This window comes from Cyanistes caeruleus, chromosome 21 (genome assembly GCF_971803275.1).
Source record: "Cyanistes caeruleus chromosome 21, bCyaCae1.hap1.1, whole genome shotgun sequence".
NCBI classification, from domain to species: domain Eukaryota; kingdom Metazoa; phylum Chordata; class Aves; order Passeriformes; family Paridae; genus Cyanistes; species Cyanistes caeruleus.
In genome coordinates, this window is record NC_141721.1 from 5537754 (window position 1) to 5555042 (window position 17289).

The 17289-nt window shown below is 57.2% G+C and overlaps 2 protein-coding genes across 8 annotated transcripts; one reads left to right on the forward strand and one right to left on the reverse strand.

Annotated features, from left to right (window-relative positions):
• Positions 1-176: 176 nt before the first annotated feature.
• Positions 177-2362, reverse strand: TLCD1 (TLC domain containing 1). Its single transcript, XM_023939239.2, has 4 exons — positions 2015-2362; positions 1784-1866; positions 1373-1455; positions 177-943 (listed from the first exon to the last, which is right to left on the reverse strand). Exons 1-4 carry the CDS (start codon positions 2209-2211, stop codon positions 548-550), a joined length of 759 nt encoding a protein of 252 aa, XP_023795007.2. The 5' UTR covers positions 2212-2362; the 3' UTR covers positions 177-547.
• Positions 592-14175, forward strand: NEK8 (NIMA related kinase 8). Of its 7 annotated transcripts, none has more exons than XM_086859960.1 (15): positions 592-731; positions 3948-4153; positions 5059-5291; positions 5934-6065; positions 6252-6460; positions 6866-6945; positions 7197-7378; positions 7590-7740; positions 8790-8866; positions 10020-10137; positions 10418-10568; positions 10683-10846; positions 11054-11212; positions 11313-11471; positions 13069-14175. In XM_086859960.1, the coding sequence occupies exons 2-15, from the start codon at positions 4018-4020 to the stop codon at positions 13095-13097; spliced, it is 1980 nt and encodes a 659-aa protein (XP_086716086.1). In that variant the 5' UTR covers positions 592-731; positions 3948-4017; the 3' UTR covers positions 13098-14175. The 7 variants fall into 7 exon arrangements, with proteins under 7 accessions (XP_086716086.1, XP_086716084.1, XP_023795008.2 ...); XM_086859958.1 differs by lacking the exon at positions 592-731 and adding an exon at positions 2447-2916; XM_023939240.2 differs by lacking the exon at positions 592-731 and adding an exon at positions 2455-3675.
• The last annotated feature ends 3114 nt before the right edge of the window (positions 14176-17289 follow it).

Sequence of the window (17289 nt, forward strand, 5' to 3'; positions counted from 1 at the left end):
ACCCAGCAGGCTGAGAGGTCCCTCAAACAAAGAACAAAGTGAGCAGCAGGCACATGCCCTCTCCCTCCCTGAGAACTGCCAGCACTCCTCTGGGAATGGGCCACATCCTTTCCCACAGCCCTGGCACAGGGGGAGTCCCCGACTTGCTCTGCCCCACAGAAGAGCCAGCCCAGGTGTGCTGCGGCAGCAGTAAACAGACCAATTTTAATGCACATAACACCCAGCATCACCACGGGAGGGACTCATCCCCTCCCTCACAACCCTTCCAGGCCATCAGCTGCAAAGTGCAGCCAGCCCTGGCCCTCCAGCTGCCTGCAGGAAAGCTGGTTTGGGCTGCTTCTCCATCAGCTGTGCCTCTGGTTTCAGCAGCATCCCTGCAGCTCGGTGAAGCTGTTGGGCTGGTCCAGCAGGGAAGCACTTATAGGCAGCAGAGCAGGTGAAGGCAGGGCCTGGGGCCAGGGAGCGAGCCCTAAGGCACATCAGAGCAGCTTTCGAGAGCCCAAAACTTCCAGGAGCCGGAGCCTGGGTCCCCCTCGGCATGCACGGCTCAGTCTGTCAGAAACTTCTCACCGTCTACATCTCTGCCCACAGAGCCCTTGCACAGGGAGGGGAAAAAATCGGAGCGGAGGAGGCGGGAGAAGTACACGAGGATCATGGCATCGAGCAGCAAGAGGTTGGCGGTGAGGAAGGCACCCTGGCCCTGCACCTCCACGTAGCGGAGGAAGTACCAGGTGAGGTAAGCCTGGGGCGCCAGGCGGAAGGCGAAGTACATCACCAGGTTGATGTACTTGTTGGCCTCGTAGAGTGCTGGGAAAGGCACGTTGCTCATCTTCAGCAGCACTCGCACCGTGAGGAAGATGTTGCTCACCTCCACCAGCAGCAGCAGTACTGCTGCCACCAGGAAACGGCCTGTGAGGATGAGTGAGACGAAGGCAGAGATGGCCTGGAACACAAACATACACACAGAGCAGGGTCAGCTTGTCTTGCCCTGGGGAAAGCGAATTCTTCCCCACCCTCAGTGAGAGCACACAGTTCTGCTCCCCTCAGCCAGAGATCCCAGCAGGCATCTGAACTTAGAGAAAACCAGCCCAGAAAGGCAGATCCCCCGGCAGCAGTTACACCTCCCTGTGCTGTGATAAGCCTCCAGCTCTTCCCCCTCCCAGTTCAGCAGCCTGTCTGGCTCCAGGCACTCAGAGCCAATGCTGGCAGGCATCCTGCCCTGCCAGGCGCCCTCGCCTTGTTGATGCAGAGCCTACCCTGGCAGCCAGGGTGAGGCAGAGGGAAGGGCTCCAGCTTGCCCTGCCATAGCCCGTGAAACCTGGGTGGGCTGAGCCCCAAGGTGTGTGGTAGCCCCCATGCTCGCCATACTCACCATGGCATGGTGCACCAGGTAGTCCCAAAATGAGCGGGACTGATGGCTGAAGATGATGTCAAGGGTGTCGTAGATGAAGTAGCCTGTGGGATTGAAGGAGAGTTGTTCAGAAGATCTGGCTTGTGCACTGTTACCCACTGTGGAAAGGAGGAGCAGCGAGGAGGAGGAGGGTGCTGTGACTGTTCTTCAGGTGTCAGAGACACCTCCACCCTGTCTGGGTATGGAGAGATGGCTATTCCCTGGAGGCTGGCGGCCTGTGGGCTCCATGCTCGTGATTAAGACAGAAAGCATGGAGCTGCCCAGCCCTCGAGCAGGGGGCTCGTCCTGAGCCAGCATACCAGGCGAGGCTGAGCAGGGAGTGGGCCAAGTCCGGCGGGGTGGCTGCGGCCACTGCCCTGCCTGGCTCCTTACCTGAGGAAAAGCAGACCAGCAGGTGCCCTGAGACGCTGTAGCCATCCTGGATGTCGGAGAGGAGCTCCGGAGAGTGCCACAGGCTGGGAGTGAGGAGAGGAGAGAAGGAAGGGGGTCAGCCTAGACTCCGGGACGGGGAACACGGGCACCCCCTACCCCCTGCCCACTCCTCAGGAGTACCCAGTTCGCAGTGTGTGCACCGTGCCCGCCGCCCCGCGCGCTCCCCGGTACCTGAAGAGGGCCCATAGCCCGGCCAGCACGGAGTGTGCAAAAGAGACGAGGAAATTCCTCCAGCGCCAGACGCGGCCGGGACGGTTCCGTACGGCGGCGGGCTGTGGCAGAGCCAGGGCCAGCCGGCGCAATGCCCAGAAGATCGCCACGCTGCCGCCCACCAGCGCCGCCGAAATCACCCGCCAGCCCGGGCCCATCACGCCCAGTCCGGCGGCGCGCGGCCGCGGCGGGCGGGGCCGCAGAGCCACGCCCCTCCTGACCACACCTTAGCTCTGGCCACGCCCCCCGCATGCGCCCGCGGGGCCACGCCTTCTCATTGGGCACGCCCCCCGCTGGCCACGCCTCCCCCCGCGCGCGCCTGCGCGGGGTTGGCGGTCGTTAGGGGCGTGGCCGCGCTGGCCGCGCCTTTCATTGATAAACGGCGCGCTGGCCACACCCCCGGGCGCGTGTGTACGCGCGGGGCGCTGCGCGCACGTGTGCGGAGTGTGGCGCGGGGTCTCGCACATGTGGGGGGTGTGCAGGTGTGCGGGCTCCTGCGCCTGTTCCTGCTGGGCGCTGCTGCTGAACGGGCCTGGTATTGCCAGACACCGCACTTGTGGGTGTCAGATACTGCCCGTCTGTACTGGGCAGCGCGGCAGACGTCGCACATCTGTGCTGGGCTCTGCACATCTGCCACAGTGATGCACAGCTGGCGTGGGCCTCGTACATCTGTTCTGCGCTGTGTGTGTGTGTTCTCGGCACGGTGTGGTTGTCGCCGGAGGTTGCGCCCATTGTGTCGGGACGGGGGATGCCGGGGAAAACGTGTTTGGAAAAGTAGTGGGAGCAGCTACAAACGCTCACCTCAAGTCATGGATGGGGGGCTGCGGCACTCAAAGGTGCCCCTTAATACCAGGCTGCAGTAGGTATGCAGAGGCCGAAAACGCGATACCGAAACGCGGCGGGGTGCTGGTTCCTGCGTGAGGGTCCTGCCCCATCACTGTCCCACGCTGCAGGGCGCTGGCTTGCGTGAGGGCGGGCTGTCCCCCTTCCCCGTGAACCGAGCTGGCTGTCACTAGATGGCAGCAGGGCCACGTGGCAGTGCCACCACTGCCACTGCTGTCACTGTCCCCATTCCAGGACAGAGGCCGCCATTCCTGGGTGCAGGGCAGGACCCGCTTCCACGCTATAGCCACCATCACGGCCGGCCCCAGGGGCTCGTGGTCCTGGGGGAGTCTAAAGAAGGTCTGTGCGGCCACGGAGGGGATTCGTGGCCCTTATGCTGGCCCTGCAGCAGCGCAGCCCCCCGCAGTGTGTGCCCCTCCAGGCTCCTCGGGGCTGGAGGCTGCTGGGGACACCGCCGCTTTCTGGGGGTGCGGGGGGTCCTGCTGGCATCCCCCAGTTGGGGCGGACAGCCCAGCGCACCCCAAACCTCTCTGTCCGGGTGCTTCCCAGGAGGGTCTGGCTCCTGGTGGCACTGGGGGTGCAACCCAAGCGAGGGGTGGCGTTACCCGTCCCACCCCGCCCGAAACACGGAGCCCCCACCCGGCCCTGCCCACACGGCGCGGTTTGTCCGCCCGCGGACGCCGTAGCAGCGCGGAAGTGTCTCCATGGAGACGGAAGGAGCCGGGCCCAGGGATGGAGAAATACGAGCGGATCCGTGTAGTGGGAAGAGGGGCTTTCGGGTGAGGGGGCGCCGAGGATGGGCGATGGGGACGTCTCCAGTCTTTCTGCCTCCGGGCAGGAGGCCTTTAAGCCGCGTCCGTGTGGCAGCGAGGCGCTTGTGGCCGCGGCAATGCGGGGTCGGCCGGGGTGTGGCACCCCGGGGGACACGGCACAGGGTGCGTGACACCTCGAGGCGCGGGGATTGCAGGCGATCCGTGTCACCCAGAGTGATGGCCAGGCCCTGTGTTGTGTCCCTCGTCCCCACGCTGAAGCCCTGTCCCTTTCCTCGCAGCATCGTGCACCTGTGCCTGCGCAAGGCCGACCAGAAGCTGGTGATCCTGAAGCAGATCCCTGTGGAGCAGATGAGCAAGGATGAGCGGCTGGCAGCGCAGAACGAGTGCCAGGTCCTCAAGCTGCTCAACCACCCCAACGTCATTGAGTACTACGAGAACTTCCTGGAGGACAAGGCACTCATGATTGCCATGGAATACGCCCCAGGTGGGCCCTGCTGCCCTCCAGGTCCAGGGGATGCCAGGCACTTGGTTCTCTTTGGGTCAAGTTGCTGTGGTCTCATGTTGTGCTCCCTGTAAAGATCTTGAGCTTTTCACCCCCAGGAGTCCAAGCACGTCTCTTTTGAGGAGACATTTTTGTAGAAAAGAATCTGTGATTCTTGGTGGACACCAAGGCAGGTGACCAAGTATTGATGCAGGTCGTGGAGTCACCATTCTTGAAAGTATTCAAAAGAGAGATTCTGGTCCTGGACAACCTCAGTGGCCCTGCTTGAGCAGTGACCTTGCAAGGTCCCTTCCAGCTTCAGCCACTCCATGGTTATATGCCTTACACCTGCTAACCATGTCCAAAACAAGGAGATTTCAAACCCTGATCAGCATGTTACCATCTGCCCTTGGCTCAGGTTTCAGGCACATTTCCCTGTGTCAATTCTGTTGGCCCCACATTTCTAACAAGATTTCCTGTGGAGTTTTAGATGAAATCATTTGCATGAGGGTTTGCTAAAAGCTGTACCTGAGCCCTGAATCTGGACCTCCCCGACAGGGGCCTCTCTGTGCCACGTGGCCTCTTGGACTGCAAGAATTCTCTTCTGCAGAACAGGCTGATCTTGTTCTGCCATGGAGGTTTATGTCCTCTTCCAAGAGCTGTAATTCTAGTGTTTCTTTTCCTTCTGCTTTTGATAATATGTCAACAGTAACTTCACTCTGGCTGTTTCTTCTGCCCAGCAACTGTGCTGCCATTGGAGGATTTGCTGTGTATTCCACCAAGATGTGTTTTTCCCACATACTTGGCTTGTTAGAATGCCAAAATGGAAAAATCCCCCCATTTTTAGGCCAAGTTTGTCCTGTCCTGTGCAGCTCCCTGTGCCCACGGCCCTTTGTGGTTCCTTGCAGGGGGCACTCTGGCAGAGTTCATCCACAAGCGCTGTAATTCCTTGCTGGATGAGGACACCATCCTGCACTTCTTCGTGCAGATCCTCCTGGCCCTGCACCACGTGCACACCAAGCAGATCCTGCACCGTGACCTGAAGACCCAGAACATCCTCCTGGACAAGCATCGCATGATCGTCAAGATCGGAGACTTTGGCATCTCCAAAATCTTGAGCAGCAAGAGCAAAGCCTACACAGTGAGTGGCAGGGGAGCTTCTTACCCCTTGCTGTTTCCAGCAGGCTGGAAACTCTGGATTTGGTTCACAATAGGCTCTGGGAAGTGGCTTTAGGCAATGCTGCTTTGTTCTTGGCTGATGTCTTCATGCCTGAGTTTGCTGTGGCTCTGTGGGCTGCAGAAAGGTAAGACTGACCTGCCCAAAGCTGGGAGAGGATGGGGTGTCTGGGCCCATTGGTGAGGGCAGACAGGGTGGCTCCTGCTGGGGGTGGTGTTTGCAGACTGGTCTGACACATCCTTAGCAAATAAATTCCTGCCTGTGCACTCCCATCCTGCCTTAATCTCCTTTCTCTGCTTGGCTTTGAGTGTCTTTCTCCACCTGGGCTAATCTGACCAGACGTTTGTATCATGCTCTGCGCTCTGGGCTCTGGTTCTCTCAAGTGGATAGAAGCAAAATTAGAGGCAGTCACTGTATGTGTCACTGGAAAGGCAAATCCTCTTGTTTTTCACTGAGATTGTCAGGCAGCTGTTGATGCCAAGGGAACAAAAGCCCAGCTCTGTGGAGCTTTAGGTGGTGGTGTTCCAGCCAGTTCTGCACAAAGCCTTCCTCTTTCCACCTCTCTGCCCCAGTTTCACTGCACTGTGGTGAATTTTTGTCTTGTAGGTGGTGGGAACTCCGTGCTACATCTCCCCAGAGCTCTGTGAAGGGAAGCCTTACAACCAGAAGAGTGACATCTGGGCCCTGGGCTGTGTGCTCTACGAGCTCGCCAGCCTCAAGAGGGCTTTCGAAGCTGCGGTAAGAGCGATGTGGTTTACACGTAGCACAGGGAGCCGTGGCCTCTCACAGAGGTGAAAATGTATGCTGGGATCACTTCTCAGCGAGCCAGGAAGTGAGAAGGCAGAGGGCAGTGCTGAGAGCTCCTTCCTCCTTGGCCTCGCCCCTGACTGCCCGGCCACTGCGTGTCTCTTGTTTTCTCTCCAGAACCTTCCTGCCTTGGTGTTGAAGATCATGAGCGGAACTTTTGCCCCAATATCGGATCGATACAGCCCCGACCTGCGCCAGCTCATCCTCAGCATGCTCAACCTGGATCCTTCCAAGCGGCCCCAGCTGAATGAGATCATGGCCCAGGCCATCTGCATCCGGCCCCTCCTGAACCTCTACACAGACGTGGGCAGCGTCAAAATGAGGAGGCAAGTGACACTGCCACCTCAGTGTCCCTTGGGAAGGGCTGCCACAGCCCACAGCATGTCTGCCCAGCTCACTGCCTCCGTTCTGAGCTCCAAAGAGAGCATTTTCTCAATGCAGCTCTCCTGTGCTGTCTAACGTGCAGCTGCTGCTGGCTGAGCTTGGCCCAGGGGCTCAGAGCCAGGCAGGTGCCATGGCAGGTGTGAGCTTGTCATCACAGTGACAGCAAACAGAGAGTTGTGAGCACAGGGGGAAGTGAACAGGTGCCAAGTCCCCTCTCTCAGGTTGTTTAAAGCACCAACAAAGCAGTGCTCTGAGTGAGTCACCCGTGGCTTCTGCTGTAGCTCTGCCCAGACATTCTGTGATCCAGGGCTCTGCAGGACACTAAAGGTTGGATTTTGGTTTGGCAGGCCTGAAAAACCCTTGGCTCCAGTGCCCACAGTGACCCACAGCCGGACAGGGGGACGGGCGAGTAGTGCCAGGCCGAGGGGTGAGTTCTGGCATGGTGTGTTCAACTCAGCTCCGTTTGGAAGGACTCTTTCCTTTGGATGACACAAGTCAGAGAGACACTCAAGGTTCTGGGGAGAGAACCTTAAGAGATATCACCTTCCCTGACCTTCCTTGGACCAGCATTGGTCTGGCTCTGGCAGCTATGCTGGCACCCAGACTGGCTGGTGCTGTTGCTTTTTCTGTGGGAGGAGAGTCAGGGATCCACATGAATGATTTCTCTGTGCCCCACAGGTGTCCGATGTGGTTCAGCCAAGACAGGAATCCCACCCCCACTGTCATCCATCTACACGTGGGGCAGTGGGATCACCACCCCTCTCCGCCTGCCCATGCTGAACACCGAGGTGGTGCAAGTCTCTGCTGGCAGGACACAGAAGGCTGGGGTCACCAAATCTGGGAGGCTCATCCTGTGGGAGGTGAGTGACAGGGAGCCTGGGGCAGACAGTGGCTGTGGAGCCTTGGGTGTGTGATTTCTGTGAAGAAGGCTTTTCTGCTCACTCAGAGACCCTGGCACTGCCTCCTCCAGGACTGCAGTCCCAGCCAGGGTGTGGGTAATGCTGATAAGCCTGTGGGAAGGGGTTCATCACTGTTCTCCAGCCCACCTCTTCCATGGCTTCTCTCCATCAGGCTCCTCCCATGGGTGCTGCTGGGGGTCCTTCTCTCCCAGGAGCCACCGAGCAGCTCCAGCCTCAGTTTGTGTCCCGCTTTCTGGAGGGCCAGTCTGGAGTGACCATCAAACATGTGTCCTGTGGTGATCTTTTCACAGCCTGCCTCACAGGTGAGCTGTTGTGTCCTGTCTTCACCTGCCTGGGTCCCAGAACTCCCTAAAACCCAGTGGGACCGCCTGGGGAGTCTGCTCAGAGAGGAACCAGAGAGATGCTCTGGGCTGGAGTGACACAGAGGTCTCTGTGGCCTCTCATGTAGCATCATGTGGAGGTCAGAAATGGCAGACATGGTCCTCTTGTGATGCCACCCTGGTCAGCTTGTCTGGTGTGGGGAGGATCACAAAAAGATATTTGGACTTAGATGATCTTAAAGGTTTTTTTTTCCAACCTAAATTATTCTATGATCCTATGAAATCTTCTGTGCTTGTTGTCCTGGTTGCACTGGTGTCACCTGAAACCAGAGCTGACAATGGGGATTGCAGTGCGAGGAGAATCTCTGTCACATACTCTGTGAGCGTAACATGAGCATGTGCAGTGACCAACAAAGACTGGTGTCACAGTGAGGAGTCAGTGTGAGCTGCTGCAGGGCTGGTTGTCCTCAAACTGCAGGAAAACAGGGTTTGAAGCCCCCTCAGAGCAGTCCAGGGTGTGTTCTGGGTGAGAGGGGAACACACACACCAGTCCAAGGCCATGTTTGTGTAGCAAAGCCCTCCCAGTGGTCCTGTGGGAGCTCTGTTTGCTCTTCTGTTGGGAGTCAGGGCAGCAAATGACAGATACACAGTGGACAAACTCCATGGGCATGTGTTTATCCTACCTCCCATGGCGTTTCCTGCCACCCTTCTGCTGGGCAGCTGCTCAGGGAGTGCCTCTGTGACTTTAACACCTTGACAGACCGTGGGGTTCACAGCTTCTGCGTACACAGCTGCAGCACTGTTATCTCAGCACTCTTATCGCTGCTGTTTGTTTGTTGAGCCGTTGCAGCGTGGTGAGGTTGCAGCTCCCTGGAAGCTCCTGCAGCTCTCTGGAAGCTCGCTGAAGGCTTGTGGCCCCTGCAGCTCGTTCTGAGTCAGAGTGGGTCCAATGTCCTGGGAGCCATAGCCACCCCTCAGCTGTGTCACCTCGCAGGGTGTGCCACTGACAATGCTCCTTTCTGCTCCTCCAGACAGGGGGATAATCATGACCTTCGGCAGCGGCAGCAATGGCTGTTTGGGGCACGGAAACTTCACGGATGTGAGCCAGGTTGGTGGAGAAAGTGCTGGGTGTGCTGCTCCCCCAGGGTAAAGGATGGATCGTGGCTTCTGCACCACGTGAGCAGGCTCATCCCAGCTCCAGGGATATGCATCCTAGGCATGCTCTGGCATCTGACCCCCTCCCCCTCCTCTCCCTGTCACTGCGGGTTTTAAAAGACCCAACCTGCTTCTCTTTTTCTTTCCCCCCCCTACACAATGATCCCTTTGAGCATGGGGGAAGTCAAGAGCTGCCTTGTGGTTGTTGTTGGCAGGCTCCCAGCTTGGAGCCTGCCTCTAATCACACACCTGCCTGCTTCACTCTTGGCCTGCAGCTGCCAGGGTTCACTGAGAAAAGTTATTTTTCAAAAGAGCCAGTATTTAAAGAAGAGCTGTGTGTTTCCGATTGGCTCAGAACACTGGGGCTGAGGGCTCATTGCTCCTTTCCAGCTTCTTCCTCGCCTACCTTCGGATGTGGCAGCAGCTGATGGCTTCCAGCCGAGCCCGGGGACTGGTGCCATTTGTCACTGTGATCAGCTGGCCCATTTGTTCCTGCTCTTCCCAGGGCAGAGCTGCTCCCTGCTTATGGCTGGGGAGGGGAGACCAGTTGGAAGCAGCAGCCAGATCCCAACAAACGGTGCTTTTCACTTGAGGAAGATAATGAGTATGAGGCGAGGTGTCAGATCTAACAGCAGGTCACAGCAGGGGCTGGGTGAAATGTGGAGATCCTGGTCTCCCCACAGCCTAATGAATCTGAGCCTTAACTCACAGCTCCTCTGCACGAGAGCCTTTGAGCCAACACATCCTGCACCAAGCCCCTGTCTGCTTGGAGCAGGGGCTCGTTCACAGCCCCTGGCACTCCCCACATGGGCAGGGGGGCAAATCCCAACCCTTGCTGAACCTCTTCCCTCTCCCGTGCTGGATGATGCTTTCTTCCGCCCCAGAGATGTTTGCATTATCTTCTGTGCTGCGTGCACGTAGTCTCTTATCCCTTTGAAGACTGTTTGGAACAAAAGAAAAAAAGAAATTTCTCTGTTGTTTGTGTTGGATGAGAACTGGGATGCTGCCAGCGCTGTGTTGAGTCTGGGGGGGCCGGGTGAGAGGGACGGGAGCAGCCGGGCAGGCTGTGAGGTCTCGGCTGACGGCTGCTGCTCTTCCCCTGCCAGCCCAAGATTGTGGAGGCCCTGCTGGGCTATGAGATGGTGCAGGTGGCCTGTGGCGCGTCTCACGTCCTGGCGGTCTCCAACGAACGGGAAGTGTTTGCCTGGGGCAGGGGGGATAATGGTAAGAGATGTCTGTTTCACAGAACAGGGCTTGTGCCTGTTCCCGCTGCCTTTGCTGCTTGCCCACAGTCCCCTCCAGATGTGCCAGGGTGGGTGTGTGTGGAAGAGCTGCAGCTGTTTTGCTGCATACCAGAGCCCCCATATGGAGCGCTTTGGGTTTCGCTGCTTTCTGGGATCCAGGGCTGGGCTCTTGCAGCAGCTGTGTCAGTGCTGCTCTCAGTGGGGCTGTGCTCAGGGTGTGTGTGGCCATCAGCTGTTCCCTGCCCTGTTCTTCCTGCCAGGTCGGCTTGGGCTGGGCACCCTGGAGTGCTACAACTGCCCCCAGCAGGTCACAGTCCCTCCAGAGCATGAGGCTCAGAGGGTCATCTGTGGCATCGATTCCTCCATGGTCCTCACAGTGAAGAACCAGATTCTTGCTTGTGGAAGCAATAGGTAAGAGGGGTGAGGGTCCATGCTCCACATTTTACGCTCCTGGGCCCATCTGTGTTGTGACCAAGGGGTTCCAGAAGGCATCTCTGTGTGATCCTAGAGATTTTCCCTGTGCAGGTGTAACAAGCTGGGCCTAGACCGGATCAGTTCAACAGAGGAGCCTTCCCCAGAGGACCAGGTGGAGGAGGCCACTGTGTTTGTGTGTGCCCAGTCAGCCCCCTTGAACCAAGAGTCCATTGTGTGTGCTGACATCGGTACAGCACATTCTGCTGCTGTCACAGGTGAGGGTGTGTGCCCAGATTCTGAGAGGGGGACACCTGCATTTTCCCTGTCTTCCTTCTGCCTGTTTCCCATGGGCAGTCTCTCAAGAGACACATGCTCCCAATGTTGGAGCTCTGTGGAGCAGGATGCTCAGCCTGAAGACAGCAAAGAGGGGTTTCAGTGTGTCCCGAGTGACAGCCAGTTGTGTCTTTCCTCTCTGCTATCAGCCTCTGGCCATTGTTACACCTTTGGGAGCAACCAGCACGGGCAGCTGGGCACCAACTCCTGCCACAGCAGCCGTGTGCCCCACCTGGTTTTGGGGCTCGAGATGATGAAGGTCACTGTGGTGGCTTGTGGAGATGCCTTCACTGTGGCCATTGGAGCAGGTGAATCTGAAGTCCCCATGTCCTGGGCTGCAGCAGGCCCTGGCTGGCCTCTGCTGTGGCCAAGGCAGGTGTGCAGCAAGGTGTTTATATCCCTCTGCAGATGGCGAGGTGTGCACGTGGGGGAAAGGAGCCAGGGGACGCCTGGGCAGGAAGGACGAGGAAACTGGAGTGCCGAGGCCAGTGCAGCTGGAGGAGACACATCCATACCTGGTGACCTCTGTTGCCTGCTGCCACGGGAACACACTGCTGGCAGTAAAGCGTGAGTAAGGGCTTTGTCCCTGTGATTCCTGCCATGAGGACGCAGCCAGACACAATGCCTTGTGACCGGAGCTGTGCCGAGTAACCCTGGCGTGTAAGCTCAGTGTTATTCTGAGCTGTAAATGAATAGAAGTAACTTCCAGCCCAAAATAATTCCCCTGCTGCTCTTCAGCTCTGTGCCACTGCCTTTCCTGCTGGGCAAGGGGAGCAAAGGGATGGCAGAGGCTGTCTCGTGCACTCCCAGACAGGTAGGCTGGCCAAGCTGCGGCCAGCGGGGAGCTGGCATGCCAGCAGTCCACAGAGTATCCAAAAAGAGCAGCTCTCTAATTGATGCTGCTGAAATAGAAGCTGAGATTTGAGGCGTCATTTTGGCTGCTGCCTTTCCATTGTGGTTTGGAAAAGATAGTGATGGTTTTGTGGTTCCTCTCTGCTCAGGCCAAAGGCAGCATCGTGGCTCAGTTAAAACGTGCCTGTGGCGTGACCTGCCCTTCCGTTGCCTGGATGTACAACGGGAGCCTGGCCCAGACTGCTGCAAGGGCCTTTCTTCCTCCTCTGCTGGGCTGATTATGGCCTCAGCCTGGGCTGAGGGATTCCAGTCCCAGCCCACTTCAAGGAGGCTAATTACAGCCCGGAGGGGAGGAGGCCCGGCTGACAGCCCTGGCACAGCAGAATCGGCCCTGGCTCTGTTTCATCCCTTCAAGTGCCCAGCTCTCATGTGATGTGTGTGCCACATGAAGGGGACGGGGAATGGCCGAGTCCCCAGGCTCAGGAACAAGTAGGGTATTTGTCATGGGAGTAAAAGGGTTTTGTCTCTGCAGGAAGACTGCAGGCTGCTCTCTCCTTCCGCTGCTGGAGTCACCCTGTGCTCTGTGGCAGCTGGTTTGTGGGCTCCCACCTGCAGCACTGTAAGAGCAGGGACTGAGTGTGTAGCCCCATGGCTGTCCCTCTGTCCAAAACCTTGTCCTGTCCCCGTACTGGGAGTGTAAACTCCGTGGTGTGAGGACAGCAGCCTTGCCTGCCCCAGCATCCCTCAGCAACCAGCATGCAAAAAAGCACTAAGAGCACTGTAAAGAGTTGAGATTTGGGCTTTCACACAGCTCAATCTGCCTGGAAATTTCTCCAGCGAGAACACGAGATCTGGTGACACATGTGATGTCATTGCTGCTGTGATCTGGCCCGGGAGGGTGCTGGCACAGGCGAGCTGTGCTCCACCTTTGGGGCAGCCGTTCTGCTCTTTCCATGGAGCCAACCCTGCTTTTGACTAGCTTGGGCTGCTGCCCAGGTTATCATGAGCTGCTGCTGCTCCCTTCTCTCAATCCTGCTGCAAACAGAATAACTGGGAGAAGCCAGGCTGGAGAGGAGGAGGAAGAGAGCACAAACCTCAAGAGTGTGTTCTGCCCTGCCTGGGCTCTGTCTGCTGGGCATTGCCTTGCTTGTGCCTCTACTGAGGTCTTGCACTGTAGGGAAGGGGACAGGGGACAGGGATTTCGGTGCCCATCTGCTGGGTACCAGGCCTGTGTGGGGCAGAACACTTCTTGTAGCTTCATCAAGGTGGGGCTTCCAGCTAAATCTTGGTCTTTACCCTTTTTTTGTTTCAGCTGTTGTGGAGGAATCGCCTTCCCAGTGAGTGAGAGCAGCCACATCCTGCTTTTCCTGCTGCTCACAGCAGCCTGGCTCAGACACACTCCAGGCTCCAGAGCTCCTCAGCTGCACTCCAAAGGCAGCACTCCGGAAACAGAGAGCTCCTGACGATGGTTCCCAAGGAACCAGAGCTGGTCTCACTTATTATTCACTTCACTGTATTGTCACTGTGAACCTCCAGTGCCTGAGTCGCTGTCCTCAACGTGCCCAGAGCTGTGGTGCTGCCTTCAAGGGGTCATACTGTGGCTCTTCCCTTCGCTGCTGGAAGTGCCTGTGTGGAAGAGTGAGGAGCACAGAGGTTGTTTTCCTCTGTGGAAACTGTTTCTGGTTACAAAGCCCGGGCTGACAGCTCCATGTGTGAGAGAGCTGTCAGCCTTTGCACAGCAGCGTCTGGAGTCAGGGCCCCAGGCGCTGTGCTGGGTAACTAAATGCAAACCTCTTTACTAATTAGAGAAGTCTGTCCTTTCCCATCCCCCCCCTAAAACGTTTCACCCATTTATTGAGCACACTTTGGAGGGTCTTGTCTGCACGCCTGGCCGCGCTCTGCATGAGCAACCTCCCTGTGCTGCACAGCTCTCCCCAAATGCTGCCTGGAGCTTTCCAATTACAGCCTCCCCTGGCCCCAGGAGCTCACTGGAGGATCCTCCAGCTGACATTTGTCCTCAGGCCCCTCAGTCCTGCTGCTGACTGGCACACTGGCTCCCAGCTGAGCTGGGGAAGGCAGCAAAACACAGCCAGCGATCGTCAGTACTTGAAGTTTTTTAACCCAGTTTTGTCCAGGGAGCTGATGAGTTTTCACCAAGGGTCTTTGCGGGCAGGAGAAGCACATCCATGTGTTATGGACAGGAGTCACGTTTTTTGTCTCCAGAAGGGTTGTTTCCTTTCTTTTTTTTCCCTCTTCTTTTCTTTTTTTAACTTACATTTGCCCTGGGCCATTTTTTGATGAGCTTCTGTCTCTGATCTGTCTGACATTGCAAATGCTCTTGCCTTTCACATCCATCTTTGTGCTGTTGCCAATCTGTTGTGTATAAAGTCAGTGCTTTCATAAACTGGCTGAGATGAAATCTCTCTAATTATTTTTTGTGATTCTTTCCTGTTTTCAATGAGGAAAACCTCGACGGGCTCTGGTAAAAGCCAACTGATCCCTCTGTCATGTGGAAGGTAATGAATTTCTGCAGCTCTCCTGCCCTTCCTTGCCTCGCCTCCCAGGCTCCGGCTGGGGAAGGGAGCAGGTCCGGTCCAGCTGGGAGAGGCGTGTGCAGCCCTGGCTGCAGACACAGCCTCCCTCTTTGGCTCCTGGCAGGGTGGGTGCACGGGTTTTTCCCTGCCTTTTTTGTTTCTTGTGGAGCTGCCTTCTCAGGCGGTTACACCCTGCTATCCCAGGAAGCTGACTGGAATTCAAAGGTTCTGCCAGTCCTTTGGCACTTTGCTGTGCTGCAGGTTACAGAGACGGCTCAGCACAGTGCTGGGGAAGGTGCTTTCCCCTGCCAGACCAACCTGGGCACCAGGGTAGTTGCAGGGCTGGGTTAAATTACCTCAAAGCCCCTCTGGGCCACTGCTTCTCCTCCCTGTGTGGAGCTGGCAGCAGCTCCAGCTCCTTCCTGCATCAGATTTCTCTTGCCCGTGTTGTGCAGAGCTCTCAAACCCATCCCATAGGAAGGGGCTGGTGTTCCTCCTGCAGCCTTGGCAGGGCTGAGGGTTGGCTGGGACAGCAGCAGGCAGGACAGAGGTGTGACACCCTTTGTCTTGTCAGTGGTGGCACCAAAATGCACTGCTCCAGGAGCCAAGCTCTTCCTGCTCCAGCTGGGCTGCCAAATCCAGGGGTGCAGTCCCCCCGTCTGGTTCCTATCAGTGTACTGCTCTTAGGTGGGTGATTTTATGGCTTAATGACACCTTTGCACTGCAGTGCTGGGGCTGGACGTGTCACCAGCTTGAATATTGGGACCCTTTTCTCCAGACTGGGGAAACCAGTGCGGACCAGTGCGCTTTGTGCTGGGCCGGGGGCTGGAGCTCTCCGCGCAGGAGTTCAGCTGTGAAACCCAGCGAGATCATTTGAATAATTTAATACCGGGCTGTGACCAAGCCTGGCGAAGGGGTAAAGGAAACAAAGAGGCCCCCAGCCCCGAGCAACAAAAGCTCCTGGAACGACAAGCCGAGGCATGTCCGTGCTGCCGGAGGCAGAGAGCAGCCCGGGCAAATAGGCCACTTGCATTCCTCACGTCTGCTGCTTTGTTTCCCTGCAGAAGCTCACGGTGAAATCTGCAGGTCTCAGGGCTTCTCCCTTTATCCTTTTTTTTGTTCCCGTGTTGTGTGGAGCTGGTGGTGGATCAGTGTCCCCGCAGCTCTTCCTGCTAAGGAGAGGCTGGGCCGGAGGGGAGAGGGAAGGGGAGGTGATGTGGGATGGGGCTGCCTGGTCCCTGTTCGTGCATCCTGGTGCGGGTCCCCTCTGGCCATTGTCACCCAGGGAAAGGCTGTCCCTGTTCCAAGTAAGATCCTGCTTACTTGGGGCCATTACTGTAGCAGTAAACAGCTCAAACCACCTGCTGATACCGGATTTATTTTGATTCCGGCACCTCTGTAGCGGTCCTGTCCTCATTCCCACGAGGCTTGTGGCAGGAGGTGCGGCTGCTGTCCTTCTGTCCGTCTGACTGCATCCCTCACCCCTGCCCTCCCTGGGTACGAGGCCCCAGAAGCCGGGAGAGGATTCTCCCCACTCCTTTCCCTGGGGCCAAAGACTCCACCTTAACTTCTTTAGAAGCCGGAGCGTCTGTTCTCTGTCCCTCCAGTTTAAGTGAAATAGAAGGCGGAGGGATGGAGTAGCAGCGAGAAGCTGGGGAGGACAAGAGGCCTCTCCGAGCCCAGATGGGTTCAAGAAGTGACCCATCATGGGGGACAGGGAACATATCACCTGCACAAAGGGAATTGCCCTGAGTGTCGCCTTTGTGTGAGACAAACGCCTGGCTGTGATGTTGAGAGCGGGGAGGGCTTTCCTTAGGGAGAGGGGAAAAGGAGGGATCTTTGTTTGCAGGGTCTGACACCTCCCAGCCGCCCTGCCGGCACAGCCAGCACCTTCTGATGGCTTTGTCAGCTCCTGGCTAATTAGCAGAGATGCTCTTCAGTGAGCTTAGGGAAGAATAATTTTAAAACATCAAAGAGAAGCAGTAAATAATGATAAAAGTCGGCTGTTTCATGGTTGTCATCGGAGGCACAGGCTGCCTGTGTTTACAGGACTGATGTGCCCTGTCTTTGGAGTCCCATCAACCCCAGGATTCCAAGGACCTGTCCTTTTAGCCTGAACCCTGTCCCAGAGTGGTGTCCAGGGACAGTTTTTAGCTGGGGCCAGGTCACGGCGTGTCAGGGACAGTGTCTGGGTTGTGCCTATCTCTTGCTGGAGACAGCCTGGCTGCAGGCTCTGCTGGCACAGGGTGGCAGAACCAGCTGGACCACGGGGCTGCTGGTAGATCCTGTCCTGAGGGTGTCACAGCCCTGGGCAAACCCGGCCAGGGAACACCTCAAGGTGGCTTTCCCACTGCCCTCTGTACAGCTGCCCACTGTCACTTGTTTTTATCCATCGCGTTTCCAGTATCTCTGGGAGCTGGTTAAAGTTTAGCTCGGTGCTCTCCATCATCTGAGCAGCGGCTCACGTCTCTTGGAAAACATCCTGCTGATGGCAGCTCGTGTTCAGTGTACCCCAGTACAAGGTTCCCTGATATTTGGGAGCCCCAGTGCAGCTCAGAACAACCTGCCATCCCTCAGGGTAACCCCAGAAATGAGCCACCCATCCCTTCCCTGGCAGCTCTGGCAGCAAGCAGGCTGCCTCCCCCCAGGCTGCTGCAGGGTTTTATTTTAAGCAGAGCCTCTTGGGGAGAAGGGTAACGTGAGCTCCTTGAGTGACAAGTGATAGAGCTCGACTTGCTCAGCGTGTCCCCCAGGAATCCCTCTCCTCTGCCATTTGCTAATTGAAAACTGCTAACATTTGGGTCTGGAGCAACTGCTGCCCTTAATGGGGAGCTGGCTGGAGTGAGCGTTGGTGGGACTAACACATGCTCACAGCCTGTCATCTGCTCGGCTCCATCTCTGGGGAAAGGGGCAAATACTCCCATATGCTGCTCTGATTTCTGAAAGAGTGACGAGGGGGCTGAAGCCAGACAGATTTGCTTTTATTCTCCCTCCTCCAG